Raw genomic sequence first — 25,484 nt, 5'->3', positions numbered from 1 at the left:
CTTGAAAGGGTTCAGAAAAGATGTCAGGGTTGGAAGATCTGAGCTACAGGGAGAGGCTGAACTGGCTGGGGCTGTTTTCCCTGGAGCTCGGAGGCTGAGGGGTGACCTTATAGAGGTTTACAAAATTATGAGGGGCATGGATAGGATAAATAGGCAAAGTCTTTTCCCTGGGGTGGGGGAGTCCAAAACTAGAGGGGCATAGGTTTAGGGTGAGAGGGGAAAGATATAAAAGGGACCTAAGGGGCAACTTTTTCACGCAGAGTGTGGTACGTGTATGGAATGAGCTGCCAGAGGAAGTGGTGGAGGCTGGTACAATTGCAACATTTAAGAGGCATTTGGATGGGTATATGAATAGGAAGGGTTTGGAGGGATATGGGCCGGGTGCTGGCCGGTGGGACTAGATTGGGTTTGGGATATCTGGTCGGCATGGACGGGCTGGACCGAAGAGTCTGTTTCCGTGCTGTACATCTCTATGACTCTATGAGAGACAGAGAGAGAAAACGAGAGAGAGAGAGAGAGAGAGAGAGAGAGGGAGGGTGGGGCACGGGGGTGGAGAGACAGAGAGAGAAAACGAGAGAGAGAATGACGGAGAGACAGAGAGAGGGGGAGAGACAGAGAGAGAGGGGGGGGAGAGACAGAGAGAGAAAATGAGAGAGAGAAAGACAGAGAGAGAGAGGGGGAGAGAGGGGTGAGAGACAGAGAGAGAAAATGAGAGAGAAAGACAGAGAGAGAGAGGGGGAGAGACAGAGAAAGAGACAGAGAGAGAGGGGGGAGAGACAGAGAGAAAATGAGAGAGAGAGAGAGACAGAGAGAGAGGGGGAGAGACAGAGAAAGAAAATGAGAGAGAGAGAGAGAGAGAGAGAGACAGAGGGGGGGAGAGAGGGAGGAGGGAGAGAGAGAGAGAGAGAGAGAGAGAGAGAGGGAGATCTGGCAGAGATGCAATCCCTTCAGCTCAGGGGTCCAGCATTAACAGAGATCGGTGAAAGTTTACAACAGAGACAGATGTTGAGAATCTGTGTCTGTGCAAGTCAACTGATAGAGACAGCAGCTAATGCGGGCCGGGCAGCCTCCGTGGAGAGACAGCAGCTAATGCGGGCCGGGCAGCCTCCGTGGAGAGACAGCAGCTAATGCGGGCCGGGCAGCCTCCGTGGAGAGACAGCAGCTAATGCGGGCCGGGCAGCCTCCGTGGAGAGACAGCAAGCTAACATTCTGAGTCTGGATGTCTCTGCGTCGACTCTCCTGCGCCTCGGCTGCTGTGCTTGTCCAGCGCCACACATTTCGGCTCTGACCCTCCAGCATCTGCAGCCCTCACTGTCTCCAGGATGTCGCTTTCAGATTCCTGAATCTGCAGCAATTTGCAGCAAGACAGCAGAGAAACGTGCTCGGGTTCGAGAGAGTTAAGGCCGATCGGATAGGCAGAACCCAAACTGGAACAAGATACAGCTCACCGAGCTGGACCAGACACAACAGACAGCATGAGACTGTATTTTGGCTGCAGCATCTGTAAAGTGTTCTCAAATCAGTCGGACAATCAGCTCTAATGTTATATTTTGACGTCAAGTAATCAGGTTGGCAGCTTGGCACAAAACACAAGCACAGAAATCTACCACAACATCAGTAATGTATAACACAGAAACTTCATCACATGAACATTCACCCCCATCCCAACACAACAGGAATGCAACACAGGAGGCCATTTGTACCATCACACCTTGACTCGCTCTGCTATCCACTGAGACACTCACTTCCTGCTCTGCCCCCACCGCCTGGCAGTTTTACGTTGACAAATTATTTATCCGGTTTCTTTTGCAAAGTTCCTGTGCAATCTGCTTCTCAACAAAACCAGAACAGCGGCTGCTGTCAGTCAGAAACAAAAACGGAAATTGCTGGAAAAGCTCAGCAGGTCAGGCAGCATCTGTGGAGAGAAATCAGAGAAACCAACTTGACCCGGAATTTTAAATCTGATTCTCTCCACAGACACTGCCAGACCTGCTGAGCTTTTCTAGCAATATTTGTTTATGTTTGCGATTCCAATTCCCTCTCACTCCGATCACTCCACTCAGATCCCCTCGAGTAGATTCTGGAAATCCCAATGATAATCGGGTTGAGGCCCTCACCCCCAGAGTTGGGGTGGGGTCAGAAAGTCCGGAAGCAGCGTTCCCCGGATTGGCACTGAGTCACACTGGCTCTGGTTTGGTAGTGAATGGTGATTCCCACACCATCACCATCCAGCCAGCTTCTATTCCCGGGGTTCGGAACGCCGGCGTGTGGGTTTAAGGGGAGCAGAGGGCTTAATTGCAAGATGTTGTGGAATTCACTCTCCCTTTCTCCACCCCCTTGCTCTTGCCCCCACCCCCACCCGCCGAATGGATTCCTAAATCTGTCGCTCCATTGATGAGTTCCGGACAACACTCACACGGGATCAAAACTCGAAACTGACCCGTTCCTCCCTCAACAGTCGAGGGGACAGTCAGGATTGCAGATGCTGGAGATCAGAGTCGAGAGTGTGATGCTGGAAAAGCACAGCAGGCCAGGCAGCATCCCAGGAGCAGGAGAATCGACGTTTTGGGCATAAGCCCTTCAGCAGGAAGGAGCTGATTCCTGATGAAGGGTTTATCCCCGAAACATCGACTCTCCTGCTCCTCAGATGCTGCCTGACCTGCTGTGCTTTTCCAGCATCACACTCTCGACTCCCTCCACAGTCTCCCCTGGATGTTGTGTCGGGCTCTCTACCTTCAGTAGAATACTTGCATTGTGCCTGATGAAGTGGGACTTCTGTTTGCTCTTGTTCGTTAGGATGAGATGTGGTATCGACTCCGAGTGCAAAGGGTGGTCACACTGGGGCTGTACAGGACTTTGGATCAGTCACGGCTGGAGGACTGTGTGCAGATTTGGTCCCCCACGCTACAGGAAGGATGTGATTGTAGTGGAGGGGGTGGGGGGAGATTCACCAGGATGCTCCCTGGGATGGAGCAGTTCAGCGACAGGGAGAGGCTGGATAAGCCCTGGTTCTTTTCTTTGGAGCAGGGAAGGCTGAGGGGGATCCTGATAGAGGGGTATAAGGTTGTGAGGGGCAGGGGCAGGGGGATAGGAAGCAGCTGGTCCCCTTAGTCGAAGGGTCAATAACAAGGGGGCATCACTTTAAAGTGAAAGGCAGGAGGTTTGGGGGGGACTTGAGGAACACCTTTTTCACCCAGAGGGTGGGAGGGGGGGATTCTGGAATGCTCTGCCTAGGAGGGGGAGGTTGAGGAGGGGAACCTCACAACATTTAAAAACAACTTGGACGAATGCTCAGCGGGTCAGAACGTTCAAGGCCGAGTGTGGGAGAGTGGGGCTAGGGTAGGCAGGCATGTATTCTTAATGGTACGGACCCGATGGGCCGAAGGGCCTGTTTGCTACAGTGCGATTCTCAGATTTGCTGTCAGTCAGGCGTAATGTCCCCTCCCCACAGACCTCAGAGTTTGTCACGGAGAAACGGAGTGGGGGGTGTGGAGGGGGATCCAAAATCCAGTCTAACCTCCTGCAGGTCATGCTGCTAGTGACCCCAGTCAGATGGAGACCGTGATCTTTGCAGCATTGAGATCTGCTGATGATCACACGATCCTCCTAAAGGGATAGCGCAGACTAAAGTTACACCGTCCATCATAAAGCTCCAAATTGCTACCCAGCAACTAATTACACATGAAACAACTGAAAACGAATCCAACGTAAACGCAAGAGTTTATCTGCAGAATAATCCCCTTCATCCAGAAGCAATACTTGTGCTACATTCCAAGAGAGTTTTTATGTATTTGGCTACAGGATACTCAGATGCTCCATAATCTTTGGATCAGCCTTCCATCATTCCCCCCCCAGGGTCTGCAAACATCCAAAATAACAAATATTTCGCATCACCTCCCATGACCTCAAAGTGTCCCAAAGTACATTACAGCCAACTCAGGCTTTCTGAACCGTTGTCATATTTCTGACATTGGTACAGACTGTTTTGAAAATACTGTGAAAGTGACACGCTCCCACTACCCCCGACCCCCCCCCGCCCCCCCCCACCCCCAACCCCAGGACCCTGAGCTTGTGAAGAGTGTGACACCATCAGTCTATTGGGGCTCAAGGGGTCAAGGGAAACAGGGAGTGGATGGAGAGGGTGGAGCTGAACCAGAGGGAGCTTGACCAGATGGGCCAATGGGCTGAGGAGTGGCAGATGGAGTTTAATTCAGATAAATGTGAGGTGCTGCATTTTGGGAAAGCAATTCTTAGCAGGACTTATACACTTAATGGTAAGGTCCTCGGGGGTGTTGCTGAACAAAGAGACCTTGGAGTGCAGGTTCATAGCTCCTTGAAAGTAGAGTTGCAGGTAGACAGGATAGTGAAGAAGGCGTTTGGTATGCTTTCCTTTATTGGTCAGAGTATTGAGTACAGGAGTTGGAAGGTCATGTTGCGGCTGTACAGGATATTGGTTAGGCCACTGTTGGAATATTGCGTGCAATTCTGGTCTCCTTCCTATCGGAAAGATGTTGTGAAACTTGAAAGGGTTCAGAAAAGATTTACAAGGATGTTGCCAGGGTTGGAGGATTTGAGCTACAGGGAGAGGCTGAACAGGCTGGGGCTGTTTTCTCTGGAGCATCGGAGGCTGAGGGGTGACCTTATAGAGGTTTACAAAATTTGAGGGGCATGGATCTTTTCCCTGGGGTGGGGGAGTCCAGAACTAGAGGGCATAGGTTTAGGGTGAGAGGGGAAAGATATAAAAGAGACCTAAGGGGAAACATTTTCACACAGAGGGTGGTACGTGCATGGAATGAGCTGCCAGAGGAAGTGGTGGAGGCTGGTACAGTTGCAACATTTAAGAGGCATTTGGATGGGTATATGAATAGGAAGGGTTTGGAGGGATGTGGGCTGGGTGCTGGCAAGTGGGACTAGATTGGTTTGGGATATCTGGTAGGCATGGACAGGTTGGACCAAAGGGTCTGTTTCCGTGCTGTATATCTCTATGCCTCTATGAACCAAAGGATCAGCTGTAATTGTACCGCAGAGCACAACAGATTCAAGGGGCTGAATGGCCCCCCTTCTAGTTTCTCCTCCTCTCCAGACTATTGGGTGAACCTGTGTTGCAGAAACTTCCAGAACGAGAGGTCTAAATGTTTGAGCAACTGTTCGGTCACAGTGAACATTCAGCAGTCTGACAGTAACCTTTATGTCACAGGAATTAACAATAGCTGCAGCACTCTGAGTGTGGTTGCGGTCTCTGTACCTGAGGATGGATGTTCTGGTGATAGAGGGAGTGCAGTGGAGGTTTCCCAGACTGATTCCTGGGATGGTGGGACTGATGGATGGAGAGAGACTGGATCAGTTAGGACTGTATTCACATGAAACCCTGAAAATTCAAACAGGGCTAGACAGGGCAAACTGGAGAGACCAGAACCAGGGGGGTCACAGTCAAAGGTTACAGGGAAAGACAGTTTGGATTGAGATGAGGAGAAATGTCTTCACCCAGAGAGCGGGGGAGCCTGTGGAATTCTCTGCCACAGAAAGACACAACATTGTATTGTTTCAAGAAGGAGTTAGAGATAGTTCCCAGGGCTAAAGGGATCAAAGGGTATGGGGATGAGAGCAGGAACAGGGACAAACTGGATGATCAACCATGACCATGTCAAATGGTGGAACGGGGTGGAATTTGGGGTGGGGCATTAGGGTTACGTTTGGAGTTGGAGTTAGGATTAGGGGTTCGGGGTTGATGGTTAAGGGTTGGGAGATGAGAAGGTTAGAGATTGGGGGTTGTGAGGTTATGGGTTGGTGGTTGGGAGATTAAGGGTTGGGAGGTTAGGGTTTAGAAGTTGGGAGGTTAGGGGTTGGAGGTTAGGGGTGGGAGTTTGAGGTTGGGCTAGGGATGGGACTAGGTATTAGGGATTAAGGGTTGGGTTTGGAAGTTGAGGGCTAGGATTAGGCAGTTAGTTTTGGGGTTGGGTGTTGGGTTGGGGTTATGGCTTGGGTTTGGAGGTTGGGAGTTATGGGTTGAGGATTAGGGTTAGAATGGGCTCAGATTAGGGGTTGGGTTTAGGTTTAGGTTTGGGGGGTTAGAATGGGTTTGGATTTGAGATTGGGTTTAGGTTTGGGCATTGAGTTTAGGTCTGGGGGGGGTGGTTTGAATGGGTTCTCTGTGACCATTGAAAATGTGTTTGCTCCCCACCAAGCCCCTCTCTCCCCCCTCCCCCACCCGCCAGGACCTGAATTCCATGTTGGGGTCGGAACATTCCCAGAGCGACTGGGCATGTGTGTTTTGTTCAGGAAGTGCATTCCGTTTCCAATTGAAGCCACATTTGGAACTCATGACTTCATTAGTAAAGAGCCCGGAGCATTGAGAAACTAACACGGGGGCCTGATGGAATCCATCTGCCGGCATCCCATTGGTTCGCAGCTCATTCCTGTCAATCGCTATTAATCACAACATTTATTAAAAACAATACAAACGCTTTACACATCCAATAAACCGCACTCAGACGTCTTTGGAGAGATTCTGCTGAGCTACGTTGCCCGAGGCATTTGCAATATTTCAGCTCCCTCCTCTCTCCGTCTCTCTCGAAGGCACTTACACCTTCACTACCTAAGGAGGTTAAATAAATACGTCACTATCAAATTCAGACTGGCTTTCCCACCCAGTCACACGGCCTGCCTTTACCTCCCCCCACCCTCCGGTACAGACTCCCACTCGTCACTCTTCTTTCTCCCCACACTAGTCTCAATCTCCACAGGACAGGGTTTTATTGAGATGCCCTTCACCTTCAGAACAGACACAAATAAAAGCAAAATACAGCTGATACTGAAGGACCGAAAGTGCTGGAGAAATTCAGCGGCTCTGGCAGCATCTATGGAGAGGGAAACTGTGCTGATGTTTTGAGTCCAATGTGACTCCTGTTTGGAACTGAGAGGAGCTGGATCTGGATAATGCCTGCCATTTTAATAAAACCACATTGCTCCCAAAGAACAAAGAAAATTTACAGCCCAGGAACAGGCCCTTCGGCCCTCCAAGCCTGAGCCGATCCAAATCCACTCTCTGAACCTATCGCCCAATTCCTAAGCATCTGTATCCCTCTGCTCCCCACCTACTCATGCATCTGTCCAGACGCACCTTAAATGAATCTACCGTGCCTGCCTCTACCACCACTGCTGGCAACGCGTTCCAGGCATCTACCACCCTCTGTGTGAGGTACTTGCCGCGTGTATCCCCGTCAAAGTTTCCACCTTTCACCTTGAATCTGTGACCTCTCGTTATTGAATCCTTCACCCTGGGAAAAAGCTTATCCCTATCCACCCTGTCTATACCCTTGATGATTTTGTAAACCTCATTCAGGTCCCCCTCAATCTCCTTTTTTCTAGTGAAAACAAACCTAACCTACTCAACCTCTCTTCATAGCTAGCACCTTCCATACCAGGCAACATCCTCGTAAACCTTCTCTGCACCCTCTCCAAAGCGTCCACATCATTTTGGTAATGTGGCGACCAGAAACGGTATACAGTATTCTCAAATGCGGCCAAACCAAACTCCTGTACAATTTTAACGTGACCTACCAGCTCTTATACTCAATACCCCGTCCGATGAAGGCAAGCATACTATATGCCTTCTTGACCACTCTATCCACCTGTGCAGCAACCTTCAGGGTACAATGGACCTGCACTCCCAGATCTCACAGCCCATCAACCTTTCCCAAGGTTCTTCCGTTTACATTATAGTTTGCTCAAGAATTGTCTTATGGTAGCATTACCTTATCCCATTGTAACATTTCTATTTTTGGCCGGCTACAGTGTTCCAATGAAGCTCGGTGCAAGTTGGAGGAACAAAAGCTTTGAAATAACTGCGCAGGGGCTGGGATCCCGTCACCCTTTATTTACACCTGCAGAGTACATGGACTCTGACCAGCTAGCTCAGAGCTGGTCCCTAGAGTGAGGACACTCTGACAGTCCTGCTTATATCTATCAGCCAAAGCTCCCTGATTAGACCCAGGTTAACAGCCTCAATCAGGGATCTCATAGTCAACAAGTTCTTCCTGTCTAGCCTTGTTCCAATCACTACAACCTTTTTTCCTGCTAAGGTGCTTACCTAAAACTCAATGTTGGATTTCACTCCTTCAGAGTAGGATCTCTGACCTACGCAACCCCCACTCTCATTTGGTTGTGCCTTGTTGAGCAATTTTTACCTTCATTAACACCCTCTTGACATCTCAATTGCTCCTTTCCCACCATTATTACTGTCTTTGTCTTTTGCTCTGGGTTAACTTGTGATCTTATAGAGATGTACAGCATGGAAACAGACCCTTCAGTCCAACCCGTCCACGCCGACCAGATATCCCAACCCAATCTAGTCCCACCTGCCAGCATCCAGCCCATATCCCTCCAAACCCTTCCTATTCATATACCCATCCAAATGCCTCTTAAATGTTGCAATTGTACCAGCCTTCACTACATCTTCTGGCAGCTCATTCCATACACGTACCACCCTCTGTGTGAAAACATTGCCCCTAAGGTCTCTTTTATATCTTTCCCCTCTCACCCTAAACCTATGCCCTCTAGTTCTGGACTCCCCGACCCCAGGGAAAAGACTTTGTCTATTTATCCTATCCATGTCCCTCATAATTTTATAAACCTCTATAAGGTCACCCCTCAGCCTCCGATGCTCCAGAGAAAACAGCCCCAGCCTGTTCAGCCTCTCCCTATAGCTCAAACCCTCCAACCCTGGCAACATCCTTGTAAATCCTTTCTGAACCCTTTCAAGTTTCACAACATCTTTCCGATAGGAAGGAGACCAGAATTGCACGCAATATTCCAACAGTGGCCTAACTAATGTCCTGTACATCCGCAACATGACCTCCCAACCCCTGTACTCAATACTCTGACCAATAAAGGAAAGCATACCAAACGCCTTCTTCACTATCCTATCTACCTGCGACTCCACTTTCAAGGAGCTATGAACCTGCACTCCAAGGTCTCTTTGTTCAGCAACACTCCCTAGGACCTTACCATTAAGTGTATAAGTCCTGCTAAGATTTACTTTCCCAAAATGCAGCACCTCGCATTTATCTGAATTAAACTCCATCTGCCACTTCTCAGCCCATTGGCCCATCTGGTCCAGATCCTGTTGCAATCTGAGGTAACCTTCTCCGCTGTCCGCTACACCTCCTATTTGTGGGATCTTGCTGAGCAGTGCCGCGTTTATTCTGTGAACTCAAGATGGGCTGAGCTGGTGAATCGCGGGAGGAGGCCATTGGGCCCACAGGCCTGAGCTAACCTCCTCCATTTTCCCCCCATATTCCTAGGAACTACATAAATGCACCCGTTTCTTTCTTCAAATGAGCATGTGGCAACTGGCCTTTCTTCAAGGAGTTCCCTGTGAACTTTGCTGCCTCTCAGCGCCAGGGTCCCAGGTTCAATTCCAGCGTCGGGGCGACTGCCTGTGTGGAGTTTGCACATTCTCCCCGTGTCTGCGTGGGTTTCCTCCGGGTGCTCCGGTTTCCTCCCACAGTCCAAAGATGTGCAGGTCAGGGTGGATTGGCCTTGGGAAATACAGGGATAGGGTAGAAAGAGAGTCTGGGTGGAATACTCTTCAGAGGTAGGTGTGGACTTGAAGGGCTGAGTGGCCTGTTTCCACACTGTAGGGATTCTATGTACAGATCTAACTGTTCCCACACAGTCTACATATCCCTCAGAGTGGGAAAGGTTAAGAGTGGACTGCATACCACCCAAAATCCCCCAGTAACCCACCTCCGAATTACGGCAAAGTATTCATTCATTCCTCTTTTGCAGTTTAACCCCTGACCTATTTAAAATTCCCGATCCTGGTAGGAGGCAGATCCAGAGGGTCAGACGTGTAGAAGTGAGGAGACAGAGAAATGGTGAGGAACTCGAGAGGGGCTGCGTTACTGTGCAAGGGTCTCGCTTTCTGTGTGTGTGTTTTTTTTTCAAAAAAAAACCCTTCTGACATGTTATTCCTGCTGTCGGAATCTTGCTGGGTTCAGTCCCAGGAGCTGCCAACACACACACATATCCTGTGATTTTTGGAATGACTTTGCTCTGGGGTTGGAGACAGGAATTTAAAACAGAGCTCGCAAAGATTTTGACATTCCTGAATTGCGGAACAAGAAACAAAATCCAGCAATTGCAGGATTCCGCACATGAGGAGAAACCTCATAGTATCCCTACAGTGTGGGAGCTGGCCGTTCAGCCCATCCAATCCACACCAACCCTCCAAAGAGCATCCTACCCAATTCTTGTAACCATGCATTTCCCACGGCCAACCCACCCGGCCTGCACACTATGGGATAATTTCCCCATGGCCAATCCACCCTAACCTGTGCATCTTTGGAGTGTGGGAGGAAACCGGAGCACCCGGAGGAAACCCACGCAGACACGGGGGAGAATGTGCAAACTCCACACAGACAATCGCCCGAGGCTGGAATCGAACCAGAGTCCCTGACGCTGTGAGGCAGCAGTGCTAACCATTGAGCCACCATGCCTCCCCTTGCAAAAACAAAATCTGCTCCTTGCTTCTCACCCAATGCGGGACCAGGGGTGAGGAACAAACAGTTAGATTCGAGGGAGTGACTGCAACAGCGTGGGTTCATTTCCCGCATCGCCTGAGATTACCAGGAAGGAATCTCCTTCCCAACCTCTCCCCTCACCTGAGGCACAGTGACCCCCTGGTTAAACCATCAAACAGTCATCTCACTCTGAGAGAGTAGTCCCATGATCCTCTGGGTCTTTGCTCCCCTTCTTTAATTGCCCCTTGAACTCTGCTTCTCACTCGGCCATTTTGGGAGGCAGTGAAGAGTCAGAGAGCACGGAAACAGACCCTTCGGCCCAACCAGTCCATGTCAACCATAATCCCAAACTAAACTCGTCCCAGCTGCCTGCTCCTGGTCCATCTCCCTCCAAACCTTTCTTATCCGTGTACTTATCCAAATGTCTTTTAAACATTGTAAGTGTATCCGCATCCATCACTTCCTCATGAAGTTAATTCCACACGTGAACCACTGTCTGCGTCAAAAATGTTGCCTCCATGTCTTTTTTAAAATCACTCTCCTCTCATCTTAAACCTATGCCCCTTCATTTTGAAATTCCCCCACCCTAGAGAAAAGACCCCTGTTATGCACCTTATCCATGCCCCTCATGATTTTATAAACTTCCATCAGGTCACTCCCCCTCCCACTCTGCCGAGGACATGGAGGTCCTGGGCCTCCTTCACCGCCGCTCCCTCACCACCCGACGCCTGGAGGAAGAATGCCTCATCTTCCGCCTCGGAACACTTCAACCCCAGGGCATCAATGTGGACTTCAACAGCTTCCTCATTTCCCCTCTCTCCCCCCCCACCTCACCCCAGTTCCAAACTTCCAGCTCAGCACTGTCCCTATGACCTGTCCTACCTGCCTATTTTCTTTCCACCTCTCCACTCCACCCTCCTACACCGTGGGCAGCATGGTGGCACAGTAGTTAGCACTGCTGCCTCACAGCGCCAGAGACCCAGGTTCAATTCCCACCACTGTGTGGAGTTTGCACGTTCTCCCCGTGTCTGCATGGGTTTCCTCCGAGGGCTCCGGTTTCCTCCCACAGTCCAAAGATGTGCAGGTCAGGTGAATTGGCCATGCTAAATTGCCCGTAGTGTTAGGGAAGGGGTACATGTAGGGGTATGGGTGGGTTGCGCTTCGGCGGGGCGGTGTGGACTTGTTGGTCCGAAGGGCCTGTTTCCACACTGTAAGTAATCTAATCTCTCTGCCCTATCACCTCCATCCCCACCCCATTCACCTATTGTACTCTTTGCTACCTTCTCCCCAGCTTCACCCCCCCATTTATCTCTCCACCCTGGAGGCTTCCTGCCTTTATTCCTGATGAAGGGCTTTTGCCCGAAACGTTGATTTTCCTGCTCCTCGGATGCTACCTGACCTGCTGTGCTTTTCCAGCACCACTCTGATCTAGACTCTGGTTTCTAGCATTTGCAGTCCTCACTTCAGCCGCTCTGAAAAATGAACCAGCCTCTCCTTATTTCTCAAACCCTCCATTCCAAGTCAACATCCCAGTAAATAGTTTCTGAACCCTCTCCAGATTAATAATCTCCTTCCTATAACAGGGTGACCAGAACTGGACTCAGTATTCCAGAAAAGGCCTCACCAATATCCAGTACAACCTCAACATAACGTCAACCCCATTGCTGTGGGTCTGGAGTCACATGTAGGCCAGAGCAGGCAAATAGGGAATATTTTACTCTCCAAAGGGGCATTAGTGACCCAGATGGGGCTTTTACAAGAGTCAATGATAGTTGCACGATCATTGTTGTCAGGACTAGATTTCAGACCATATTCATTGGACTGAAATTCCACCTGTTGCTGCAGTGAGATTAGAACTCACATCCTCACAGCATTAACCTGAGGCCTATGGATTACAGGCCAAAGGTTGTGACCCACCCTCACCTTCCTGAGGGAGAACGAATGAGCTGAGTCCTGCATCACTGACACCAACATGGCTCATTACCCTGAGTGCTCAGCTCCAGGATTCACCCCCTGCAAAGGCCTGGGAACACCACACTCCCTTTCACCACAAACGCCCAGAAACACCGATGGGAGAGAGGGAAACCGACACCATCGAGGATCAGTCTTTTACCAAACCAGAAACAAAGCAGAAGCTTCACCCGACAACATCAATTACAGACCCCTACAATCTGAATATTACCTTAGCAAGGGAGCGCCGCACTGTCAGAGGGTCAATGATGATGGAGTGCCGCACTGTCCGAGGGTCAGTGCTGAGGGAGTGCCGCACTGCACGAGGGTCAGTGCTGAGGGAGTGCCGCACTGTCCGAGGGTCAGTGCTGAGGGAGTGCCGCACTGTCCGAGGGTCAGTGCTGAGGGAGTGCCGCACTGTCCGAGGGTCAGTGCTGAGGGAGTGCCGCACTGTCCGAGGGTCAGTGCTGAGGGAGTGCCGCACTGTCCGAGGGTCAGTGCTGAGGGAGTGCCGCACTGTCCGAGGGTCAGTGCTGAGGGAGTGCCGCACTGTCCGAGGGTCAGTGCTGAGGGAGTGCCGCACTGTCCGAGGGTCAGTGCTGAGGGAGTGCCGCACTGTCCGAGGGTCAGTGCTGAGGGAGCGCCGCACTGTCGGAGGGTCAGTGCTGAGGGAGCGCCGCACTGTCGGAGGGTCAGTGCTGAGGGAGCGCCGCACTGTCGGAGGGTCAGTGCTGAGGGAGCACCGAACTGTCGGAGGGTCAGTGCTGAGGGAGCGCCGCACTGTCGGAGGGTCAGTGCTGAGGGAGCGCCGCACTGTCGGAGGGTCAGTACTGAGGGAGCGCCGCACTGTCGGAGGGTCAGTGCTGAGGGAGCGCCGCACTGTCGGAGGGTCAGTGCTGAGGGAGCGCCGCACTGTCGGAGGGTCAGTGCTGAGGGAGCGCCGCACTGTCGGAGGGTCAGTGCTGAGGGAGCGCCGCACTGTCGGAGGGTCAGTGCTGAGGGAGCGCCGCACTGTCGGAGGGTCAGTGCTGAGGGAGCGCCGCACTGTCGGAGGGTCAGTGCTGAGGGAGCGCCGCACTGTCGGAGGGTCAGTGCTGAGGGAGCGCCGCACTGTCGGAGGGTCAATGATGAGGGAGCACCGAACTGTCGGAGGGTCAGTGATGAGGGAGCGCCGCACTGTCGGAGGGTCAGTACTGAGGGAGCGCCGCACTGTCGGAGGGTCAATGATGAGGGAGTGCCGCACTGTCGGAGGGTCAGTATGAGGGAGCGCCGCACTGTCGGAGGGTCAGTGCTGAGGGAGCGCCGCACTGTCGGAGGGTCAGTGATGAGGGAGCGCCGAACTGTCGGAGGGTCAGTGCTGAGGGAGCGCCGCACTGTCGGAGGGTCAGTGCTGAGGGAGCACCGAACTGTCGGAGGGTCAGTGCTGAGGGAGCGCCGCACTGTCGGAGGGTCAGTGCTGAGGGAGCGCCGCACTGTCGGAGGGTCAGTACTGAGGGAGCGCCGCACTGTCGGAGGGTCAGTGCTGAGGGAGCGCCGCACTGTCGGAGGGTCAGTGCTGAGGGAGCGCCGCACTGTCGGAGGGTCAGTGCTGAGGGAGCGCCGCACTGTCGGAGGGTCAGTGCTGAGGGAGCGCCGCACTGTCGGAGGGTCAGTGCTGAGGGAGCGCCGCACTGTCGGAGGGTCAGTGCTGAGGGAGCGCCGCACTGTCGGAGGGTCAGTGCTGAGGGAGCGCCGCACTGTCGGAGGGTCAGTGCTGAGGGAGCGCCGCACTGTCGGAGGGTCAATGATGAGGGAGCACCGAACTGTCGGAGGGTCAGTGATGAGGGAGCGCCGCACTGTCGGAGGGTCAGTACTGAGGGAGCGCCGCACTGTCGGAGGGTCAATGATGAGGGAGTGCCGCACTGTCGGAGGGTCAGTGATGAGGGAGCGCCGCACTGTCGGAGGGTCAGTGCTGAGGGAGCGCCGCACTGTCGGAGGGTCAGTGATGAGGGAGCGCCGAACTGTCGGAGGGTCAGTGCTGAGGGAGCGCCGCACTGTCGGAGGGTCAGTGCTGAGGGAGCGCCGCACTGTCGGAGGGTCAGTGATGAGGGAGCGCCGCACTGTCGGAGGGTCAGTGATGAGGGAGCGCCGCACTGTCGGAGGGTCAGTGATGAGGGAGCGCCGCACTGTCGGAGGGTCAGTGCTGAGGGAGCGCCGCACTGTCGGAGGGTCAGTGCTGAGGGAGCGCCGCACTGTCGGAGGGTCAGTGCTGAGGGAGCGCCGCACTGTCGGAGGGTCAGTGATGAGGGAGCGCCGCACTGTCGGAGGGTCAGTGATGAGGGAGCGCCGCACTGTCGGAGGGTCAGTGATGAGGGAGCGCCGCACTGTCGGAGGGTCAGTGCTGAGGGAGCGCCGCACTGTCGGAGGGTCAGTGCTGAGGGAGCGCCGCACTGTCGGAGGGTCAGTGCTGAGGGAGCGTCGCACTGTCGGAGGGTCAGTGCTGAGGGAGCGCCGCACTGTCGGAGGGTCAGTGCTGAGGGAGCGCCGCACTGTCGGAGGGTCAGTGCTGAGGGAGCGCCGCACTGTCGGAGGGTCAGTGCTGAGGGAGCGCCGCACTGTCGGAGGGTCAGTGCTGAGGGAGCGCCGCACTGTCGGAGGGTCAGTGCTGAGGGAACGCCACACTGTTGGAGGGTCAGTGCTGAGGGAGCGCCACACTGTCGGAGGGTCAGTGCTGAAGGGGTGCTGCACTGTCGGAGGGTCAGTGCTGAGGGAGCGCCGCACTGTCGGAGGGTCAGTGCTGAGGGAGCGCCGCACTGTCGGAGGGTCAGTGCTGAGGGAACTCTGTACCCTTGATGAGTTAGGACTGAGGGAGTGCCATGGGAGAGGCCAGCTTTCAGGTCAGACTCCGGTCTGCCTTCTCAGGTCCGTGTGAAAGACCCTGTCAGAACGTGTCGAGGAGTTGGTGGGTCAGTTATCCTCTGACCAACTCCACAATACAGATGACTGGGTGGGGGATAGCATTATGTTGACGCTCCCTGTGGGATCTTTCTGTGCCCAATGCGGCTGCTGCGTTTGCTAGATTCTGACAGTGACAACACTCCAAAACATAGTCGGTGAAACATTTCAGGAACGATCCCGTAGAATATGTAAGGTGCTATATAAATGTAAGTTCTCTCTTTCCTGACACACCTTCCTGAACTCTGTTATGCAGCGTACAAATTCCCAGCTGTCTGGAGCCAGATAAAACCGTTCTGATATATTGCCATGTTCATACCCAAACTCAGTTGAAAGCTCTCAGACTCCAAACATATATCTGTGGTTTGTTCAATCTTCCCGTTATATTATACTGTTTGAAACGGTCGGACTCACCCATCCCGAACCCAACAGCTATTGACACTTGGTTAATGATCATAAGGAATGGGACACATTTCAAATGAAAAGCAAACCCTTCACACAGCCCTTTATCAATGTTCTCATTCCAACTGTACAGTGTGGAATATCAACGGGATCATTCCAAAGACCCATTCCCGATGGATATCAATGATGCCCAACACTTCAGAGCACGTTAAAGGTTGGAATGGAATTAGACGCTCCAGCTGTTTATATTTATAGCTATAGGGGTCAGGCAGACATTTACAATCACAATAATAGCTCGGGTTGTGAGTGAGACCAGAACTACGGAGCAGAAAGACAGGCACTAATACATTTACCACGGAATTTCAGAGGATTCCTGTGAAACCAGGGAGGGGTAAGAATGGGGATTTCACTTCGACAAAGAACAACTGAGACAAATAATTCCATTTTCATGGGGGTCACTGGCTGAGCACCAGCATTTTAACCCGTCCCTAGTTGCCCTTTGAGAAGGTGGGGGTGAGCTGCCTTAATGAACCGCTGCAGTCCATGTGATGTGGGTTGACCCACAATACCCTTAGGGAGGGAATTCCAGGAATCTGACCCAGTGACACTGAAGGAACGGCGATATATTTCCAAGTCGGGATGGTGAGGGGTTTGGAGGGGAACTTGCAGGGGGTGGTGTTCCCATGTATCTGCTGCCCCTTGTCCTTCTAGATGGAAGTGGCCGTGGGTTTGGAAGGTGCTGCCTGAGGATCTTCGGTGAGTTTCTGCAGGGCATCTTGTAGATGGTCCACACTGCTGCTACTGAGCATCGGTGGGGGAGGGAGTGGGTGTTTGTGGATGTGGTGCCAATCAAGCGGGGGCTGCTTTGTACTGGATGGTGTGGAGCTTCTTGAGTGTTGTTGGAGCTGCCCCCATCCAGGGCAAGTGGGGAGTATTCCCTCACACTCCTGACTTGTGCCTTGGAGATGGTGGACAGGCTTTGGGGGGTCAGGAGGGGAGTTACTCGCTGCAGGATTCCCAGCCTCTGACCTGCTCTTGTAGCCGCTGTGTTTATGTGGTGAGTCCAGTTGAGTTTCTGGTCAATGGTAACCCCCAGGATGTTGGTTGTGGGGATTCAGTGATGGTAACACCATTGAATGTCAAGGGGTGGTGGTTAGAGTGTCGCCTATTGGTGATGGTCATTGTCTGGCATTTAGGTGGTGTGAATGTTACTTGCCACTTGTCAGCCCAAGCCTGGATATTGTCCAGATCTTGCTGCATTTGAACACATTTAAGGACAAGCTGATTAAACAAGGAAAAGGGGAAAGAGGGGAAGGAGACAGTGATCAGGGTGGGAAGTGCTGGGGTAGAATGTAGACAGCAGCATGGCAGTGGGCTGAATGGCCTGTTTCTGGACTGCACCCTCAATGCTCAAACATCCTCTGAAAGACGCCATGATCCAAACAAAATCCCACAAACCTCACCCTCCCAATTCCCCAAACGGAATTATACACTGGCAACAAATCCAAGGATGAGAGGGTGAGTTTTCATTGATACAAGAAACTAGAGTCAGAGCGCTCCCTGCGTCAGAAACCCACTGAACTCAGCAGCTCAAACTCGCTCCTGAGCCAAACCTTCTCAATCTGCCCCGGGCCATGAGAGACAGAGTGTGACAGCACGACACGAACGATAGAATCAGCTGTGTATGTCCACTCTCAAGGAGACAAACTCTGCATTGCTATACCGCCTGTCCCACAACAGAATGCCTCAAAGACATTTACAGCCAATGAAGAACTTTAGCACAGCAGCTAGTGCTGTAATAGGAAACACAGCAGGCAAAACCTGCACAGCAGGATCCCACAGATAGCAACATCACAACATGCCCTCAGCACTGACCCTCCGACAGTGCCCACTCCCTCAGCACTGAACCTCCGACAGTGCCCACACCCTCAGCACTGACCCTCCGACAGTGCGGCACTCCCTCAGCACTGACCCTCCGACAGTGCCCACTCCCTCAGCACTGACTCTCCAACAGTGTGGCACTCCCTCAGCACTGACCCTCTGGCAGTGTGTGCTCCCTCAGACCTGACCCTCTGACAGTTCCCACTCCCTCAGCCCTGACCCACGGACAGTGCCCACTCCCTCAGCCCTGACCCACGGACAGTGCCCACTCCCTCAGCCCTGACCCACGGACAGTGCCCACTCACTCAGCCCTGACCCTCGGACAGTGCCCACTCCCGAAGCCCTGACCCTCGGAGAGTGCCCACTCCCTTAGCACTGACCCTCGGACAGTGCCCACTCCCTCAGTCCTGACCCTCGGACAGTGCCCACTCCCTTAGCCCTGACCCTCGGACAGTGCCCACTCCTTCAGCCCTGACCCACGGACAGTGCCCACTCCCTCAGCACTGACCCTCCGACAGTGCCCACTCCCTCAGCACTGACCCTCTGACAGTGCCCACTCCCTCAGCCCTGACCCTCGGACCGTGCCCACTCCCTCAGCACTGACCCTCCGACAGTGCCCACTCCCTCAGCCCTGACCCACGGACAGTGCCCACTCCCTCAGCACTGACCCTCGGACCGTGCCCACTCCCTCAGCCCTGACCCTCGGACAGTGCCCACTCCCGAAGCCCTGATCCTCGGACAGTGCCCACTCCCTCAGCCCTGATCCTCCGACAGTGCCCACTCCCTCAGCCCTGACCCTCGGACAGTGCCCACTCCCTCAGCCCTGACCCTCGGACAGTGCCCACTCCCTCAGCCCTGACCCTCGGACAGTGCCCACTCCCTCAGCCCTGACCCTCAGACAGTGCCCACTCCCTCAGCCCTGACCCTCGGACACTGCCCACTCCCTCAGCCCTGACTCTCGGACAGTGCCCACTCCCTCAGCACTGACCCTCGGACAGTGCCCACTCCCTCAGCACTGACCCTCGGACAGTGCCCACTCCCTCAGCCCTGACCCTCGGACAGTGCCCACTCCCTCAGCCCTGACCCTCGGACAGTGCCCACTCCCTCAGCCCTGACCCTCGGACAGTGCCCACTCCCTCAGCCCTGACCCTCGGACAGTGCCCACTCCCTCAGCCCTGATCCTCTGACAGTGCCCACTCCCTCAGCCCTGACCCTCGGACAGTGCCCACTCCCTCAGCCCTGATCCTCTGACAGTGCCCACTCCCTCAGCCCTGACCCTCGGACAGTGCCCACTCCCTCAGCCCTGACCCTCGGACAGTGCCCACTCACTCAGCCCTGACCCTCGGACAGTGCCCACTCACTCAGCCCTGACCCTCGGACAGTGCCCACTCCCTCAGCCCTGACCCTCGGACAGTGCCCACTCCCTCATCTCTGACCCTCGGACAGTGCCCACTCCCTCAGCCCTGACCCTCGGACAGTGCCCACTCCCTCATCCCTGACCCTCGGACAGTGCCCACTCCCTCAGCCCTGACCCTCGGACAGTGCCCACTCCCTCAGCCCTGACCCTCGGACAGTGCCCACTCCCTTAGCACTGACCCTCGGACAGTGCCCACTCCCTCAGCCCTGACCCTCGGACAGTGCCCACTCCCTCATCCCTGACCCTCGGACAGTGCCCACTCCCTCAGCCCTGACCCTCGGACAGTGCCCACTCCCTCATCCCTGACCCTCGGACAGTGCCCACTCCCTCAGCCCTGACCCACGGACAGTGCCCACTCCCTCAGCACTGACCCTCGGACCGTGCCCACTCCCTCAGCCCTGACCCTCGGACAGTGCCCACTCCCGAAGCCCTGATCCTCGGACAGTGCCCACTCCCTCAGCCCTGATCCTCCGACAGTGCCCACTCCCTCAGCCCTGACCCTCGGACAGTGCCCACTCCCTCAGCCCTGACCCTCGGACAGTGCCCACTCCCTCAGCCCTGACCCTCGGACAGTGCCCACTCCCTCAGCCCTGACCCTCAGACAGTGCCCACTCCCTCAGCCCTGACCCTCGGACACTGCCCACTCCCTCAGCCCTGACTCTCGGACAGTGCCCACTCCCTCAGCACTGACCCTCGGACAGTGCCCACTCCCTCAGCACTGACCCTCGGACAGTGCCCACTCCCTCAGCCCTGACCCTCGGACAGTGCCCACTCCCTCAGCCCTGACCCTCGGACAGTGCCCACTCCCTCAGCCCTGACCCTCGGACAGTGCCCACTCCCTCAGCCCTGATCCTCTGACAGTGCCCACTCCCTCAGCCCTGACCCTCGGACAGTGCCCACTCCCTCAGCCCTGATCCTCTGACAGTGCCCACTCCCTCAGCCCTGACCCTCGGACAGTGCCCACTCCCTCAGCCCTGACCCTCGGACAGTGCCCACTCCCTCAGCCCTGACCCTCGGACAGTGCCCACTCACTCAGCCCTGACCCTCGGACAGTGCCCACTCCCTCAGCCCTGACCCTCGGACAGTGCCCACTCCCTCAGCACTGACCCTCGGACAGTGCCCACTCCCTCAGCCCTGACCCTCGGACAGTGCCCACTCCCTCATCCCTGACCCTCGGACAGTGCCCACTCCCTCAGCCCTGACCCTCGGACAGTGCCCACTCCCTCAGCCCTGACCCTCGGACAGTGCCCACTCCCTTAGCACTGACCCTCGGACAGTGCCCACTCCCTCAGCCCTGACCCTCGGACAGTGCCCACTCCCTCATCCCTGACCCTCGGACAGTGCCCACTCCCTCAGCCCTGACCCTCGGACAGTGCCCACTCCCTCATCCCTGACCCTCGGACAGTGCCCACTCCCTCAGCCCTGACCCTCGGACAGTGCCCACTCCCTCAGCCCTGACCCTCGGACAGTGCTGTGGTATGTTCCTGTGGCTTGTGATGAGTTTGAAGTTTTCTTTTTAAACTGAATCAGTCTGGAGTCACAGTGAGAGGGCAGTGGGGGGTGGGGGAGAAGGTTGTGAATGGACCCATCCTCATGGGGAACTCACCTCGATTAATGGTTTGCTGTCCACTATTGATCTGTGCTCCTTCTGGCATGGTGATCTTCTCAGGTCCAAGGGAACCTGGAGAAAACAAGAGGAATATTACATCAGACACTCGATTCATCCTCAATTTACAGGTGCACCATGGGACGTACCCAATCCAGATGCACCATGGCCTGGTACAGCAGCTGCTCTGCCCAGGACGGTAAGAAACGACAGAGAGCTGTGAACACAGCCCAGTCCATCGCACAAACCAACCTCCCATCCACTGGCTCCGTCTACACTTCCCACTGTCTCGGGAAAGGAACCTACATCATCAAAGACCCCTCCCACCCCCGGTTATAATCGCTCCCACCCTCTTCCATTGGGCAGAGGATACAAAAGCTCAAACACACGGGCCGACAGGTTCAAGAACAGCCTCTCCCCCGCTGTTGTTAGGCTGCTGGATGGAGATTGATCATTGTCCCATGTACCCCAATACAGTGACAAGTGTCGTTTTGTGTGCTCTTCAGGCAGACCATACCATACAGAGTACGTCAGGGTAACAGAGCAGAGTGCAGAATACAGTGTTACAGCCACAGAGAGGGATTAGATTAGATTCCCCACAGTGTGGAAACAGGCCCTTTGGCCCAACCAGTCCATACCGACCCTCCGAAGAGTAACCCACCCAGACCCATTCCCCTGACCAATATTTACCTCTGACCAATGCACCTAACACTACGGGCAATTTAGCATGGCCAATCCACCCTAACCTGCACATCTTTGGACTGTGGGAGGAAACCGGAGCACCCGGAGAATCCCCACACAGACAGTCACCTGAGGGTGGAATCGAACCTAGGTCCCTGGCACCGTGAGGCAGCAGTGCTAACCACTGAGCCAACATGCCAGCCCATTAACGTGATCAACATTAACATTTGAGAGCTTCAAAATAACAGCAGGGAAGAAGCTGTTGTTGTATCCGTGCACATCTATTCAAACGTTTTGATCTCCTCCCTGACAGTAGAGTGCTGAAGAGAGCAGACTGAGAGTGTTGATCAGTCAATGCCCCTTCTCTGTCGCTGTAACACTGCATTCTGCATTCTGTTCTATTACCCTGATGGACTGATGCAAGGAATAATTCAGAATCATGGAATCCCTATAGTGTGGAAGCAGGCCATTCAGCCCATCGAGTCTGCACTGACCTCACCTCCCCCACCCAAAACGAGTATCCCACTCAGACCCAGCACCCCTCCTCAATCCCCATAACCCTAGCCAATCCACCTAACCTACACAGACAGACCCTTCAGTACAACTCATCCACACCAACCAGATATCCTAAATCCCATTTGCCAGCACCCGGCCCATATCCCTCCAAAACCTTCCTATTCATATACCCATCCAGATGCCTTTAAAATGCTGTCATTGTCCCAGCCTCCACCACTACCTCTGGCAGCTCATTCCATACACACACCACCCTCTGTGTGAAAAGGTTGCCCCTTAGGTCCCATCTCTGGACTGTGGGAGGAAACCGGAGCACCAGGAGGATACCCACACAGACACGGGGAGGATGTGCAAACCCCACACAGTTGCCCGAGGGTGGAATCAAATCAGGGTCCGTGGCGCTGGGAGGCAGCAGTGCTTAGTGTGGAGTGTCACACAAAACAATACTTTTCACTGTATCTCGGTACATGTGACAACAATAAATCAATCAATGAACAACAGAGAAGGCCTGAGTTTAAGGTCTGACTCTCACTGTAACACTGCCCCTGGTTACCAGAAGGCAGTTTAAGAGAATATCTGTCATTACAGCTGAAGCCCATTAAGCTGTTAAACATGAGGGGAGCAAGACAAGGAGGGGGAGAAATTAAACAAAAATCCCTTACGGCAAATTGCTAATGTCGCTCTGAAGCTGAAATCTGGCATCTCTACCAGCTATCAGCTGCTGAATTGTTTCAAAAACAAATACATGTTTGTGGTCAAATGAGCTCACTCTTCAAATATTGGTGCCTGAAGACAGGGGAGGATTCGCTGAGCCCCTCAATCCCCGACTCCCTCTACCCTGTGCCAGACATTATCCGCTGTCCTTCCTGCACTCTCTGTTTTACGGAGCGTTTACCACATGCTGGGTTAGTAACCCGACAAACACCAGTTCAAATCCCATCAGCGTCGTTGGTGAATATGAGATCACTTCCCACAACTGCAAAGAGTAACAAATGAAATAACAGCTCTCGGTCAAACCGAATCCATCAGACTGACACACCAAACTTCACCGGGTTGACTGACGTCTTTTAAGGAAGGTATCCTCCTAACCCAGTCATCATACCCAGACACGAACGTAAGACCAGAACAGGAGGAGGCCACTCAGCCCATTGAGTCTGCCCCGCCATTCAATGTGTTCCTGGCTGATCCGATAATTCTCAACTCCATTTTCCTGCCTATTCCCTATAACCCATGATTCCCCCTTCCTGATCAAAAATCTGTCTATCTCCAATCTTGAATATACTCAGTGACCCAGCCTCGATGGCCCCCTGTCCTAAAGAATTCCACAGATTCACTCCCCTCAAAGAGAGGCGATTCCTCCCCATCTCTGTCGTCCATGTGTAACCACTTACTCAGAGGTGATGCGCTCTGCTCCTAGACTGTCCTAGATTCTTCTCCGCATCTCCTCTGTGAAGTTGCCTCACAATCTTGTCTGCTTCATCCAGGTCACCTCTCATTCCAACGTGTACAGACTCAACCTCCCTTTGTAAGATAGTCCCTACACTCCCTTCTCTGGACTGCCTCCAATGACAGTCTCTCTTTCCTTTCATACAGGGTCCCAAAACTGTTCACAGAATTCCAGCCATGGTCTGACTAACACCTTGTACAGTTTGAGCATGGTTTAGTCAGGCAGAGGTGGCCACTGCAGATGCTGGAGACTAGAGTCAAGATCAGAGTGGTGCTGGAAAAGCACAGCCGGTCAGACCACCCTCCAAGGGTATCATTACTGTGGGGACATTTTCCACATTGTGTTTAATCTTAAGAGACTTCGGAGTGCAGGGTCATAGCTCCTTGAAAGTGGAGTCGCAGGTAGATAGGATAGTGAAGGTGTTCGGTATACTTTCCTTTATTGGTCAGAGTATTGAGTACAGGAGTTGGGAGGTCATGCTGCGGCTGTACAGGACGTTGGTTAGGCCACTGTTGGAATATTGCGTATAATTCTGGTCTCCTTCCTATCGGAAAGATGTTGTGAAACTTGAAAGGGTTCAGAAAGGATGTTGCCAGGGTTGGAGCTTTAGGGAGAGGCCGAATAGGCTGGGGCTATTTTCCCTGGAACATCAGAGGCTGAGGGTGACCTAAAAAATCATGAGGGTCATGAATAGGGCAAATAGTCAAGTCTTTTCCCCAGAGTAGGGGAGTTCAAAACTAGAGGGCATAGGTTTAGGGTGAGAGGGGAAAGATATAAAAGAGACCTAAGGGGCAGCTTTTTCAAACAGAGGGTGGTACGTGTATGGAATGAGCTGCCAGAGGATGTGGTAGAGGCTGGTACAATTGCAACATTTAAGAGGCATTTGGATGGGTATATGAATAGGAAGGGTTTGGAGGGATATGGGCTGGGTGCTGGCAAATGGAACTCGATTAATTTAGAATATCTGGTTGGTATGGATGGGTTGGACCGAAGGGTCTGTTTCCGTGCTGTACATTTTTACGACTCTATGCTATCGATTCTAAGAGGGACTGGTAATAAAAGCTTTCAGTTACGATCTTAGAACAGAACCCGATGAAGTTTCTCCTGACGCCAGGTTAATGTTTATGTTTTGGATACTTTTTCATTCCTCTGATGGTTTTGAGTGCCACTATCAAGATCAATTTGTCCGTAATTGCCCCTTGAATTGAGTGGCTGGCTGGGCCTTCCCAGGGGGCAGTTAGGAGTCACCCACATTGCTGTGGGACTGGAGTCACGTGTAGGCAGATTCCTTCCCAAAAGGACATCAGTGACCCAGGTGGGGTTTTATAACAATTGATAACAATTGGCATAGTTCGGATCTCGCAGGCTGGCTTTCTAGATAGTTTCTGATTATCCTGTTGCGAGATGTGATGGCACATCCTCTGCAACAAGTGGGACTCGAACCTGGGCCTCCTGGCTTAAAGGTAGGGACACTACAACTGCACCACAGAGCCCTCAGACTAGCTTTATATTCAGACTTATTAATTGAATTCAACTGCAGGGAGGAATGTGAATTCTAATCCTCATTAACATGGGCCTCCAGTGGATTACCGGGTTCCAGTGATCTTTCCCACCATCTCCCCTCAAGACAGTCACAAAAGGCTTGGGAACCCCCTCAGATTAGCTTTACACAAACAGTAACTCACTCCGAAAGGATGAGCTCAATGGAGACAGGGTCACGGGTCTAGCATGGGCTGGTTGGGCCGAAGGGTCTGTTTCCATGCTGTATGATTGTACGTCTCTGGACTGGAGCAGCCAATCAGAGCTGGCACATTGCAGGGAGAGCAGAAAGGGGCAGGACTTAAAATTGAAAAGCAGATGGTCAGTCGATCACACCCAATAGAATAGGTACAGGAGGGGTTCACCAGGGTGCTGCCTGGATTAGAGGGAATGGGCTACAAGGAGGGGCTAGACAAACTCAGGGTGGTTTTCTCTGGAGCAGCAGAGGCTGAGGGGAGACTGGATAGAAGTCTATAAAATCAAGAAATGCATAGACAGCATTGATGGTCAGAATCTTATTCACCAGATTGAAATGTCTCCTACTTGGGGGGGGGCATGGATTTAAGTTGAGAGAGGGAAAGTTCAAAAGGA

General features: G+C 53.3%; 1 protein-coding gene across 1 annotated transcript in view; it reads right to left on the bottom strand.

Annotated features, from left to right (window-relative positions):
- Positions 1 to 25,484, bottom strand: part of LOC122547537 (uncharacterized) — a 181,171-nt gene that overhangs the window by 138,134 nt on the left and 17,553 nt on the right. Inside the window, exon 2 of the mRNA XM_087983853.1 lies at positions 20,714 to 20,788. Within this exon, the coding sequence (XP_087839979.1) occupies positions 20,714 to 20,762 (49 nt within the window). The 5' untranslated portion in view covers positions 20,763 to 20,788. The remainder of the gene's footprint in view (positions 1 to 20,713; positions 20,789 to 25,484) is intronic.

This window comes from Chiloscyllium plagiosum, unplaced genomic scaffold, assembly GCF_037043375.1.
Source record: "Chiloscyllium plagiosum isolate Xiang-an unplaced genomic scaffold, Cpla_swu_hap1 HiC_scaffold_47, whole genome shotgun sequence".
NCBI classification, from domain to species: domain Eukaryota; kingdom Metazoa; phylum Chordata; class Chondrichthyes; order Orectolobiformes; family Hemiscylliidae; genus Chiloscyllium; species Chiloscyllium plagiosum.
This window is presented reverse-complemented; position numbering and strand designations above follow the sequence as displayed.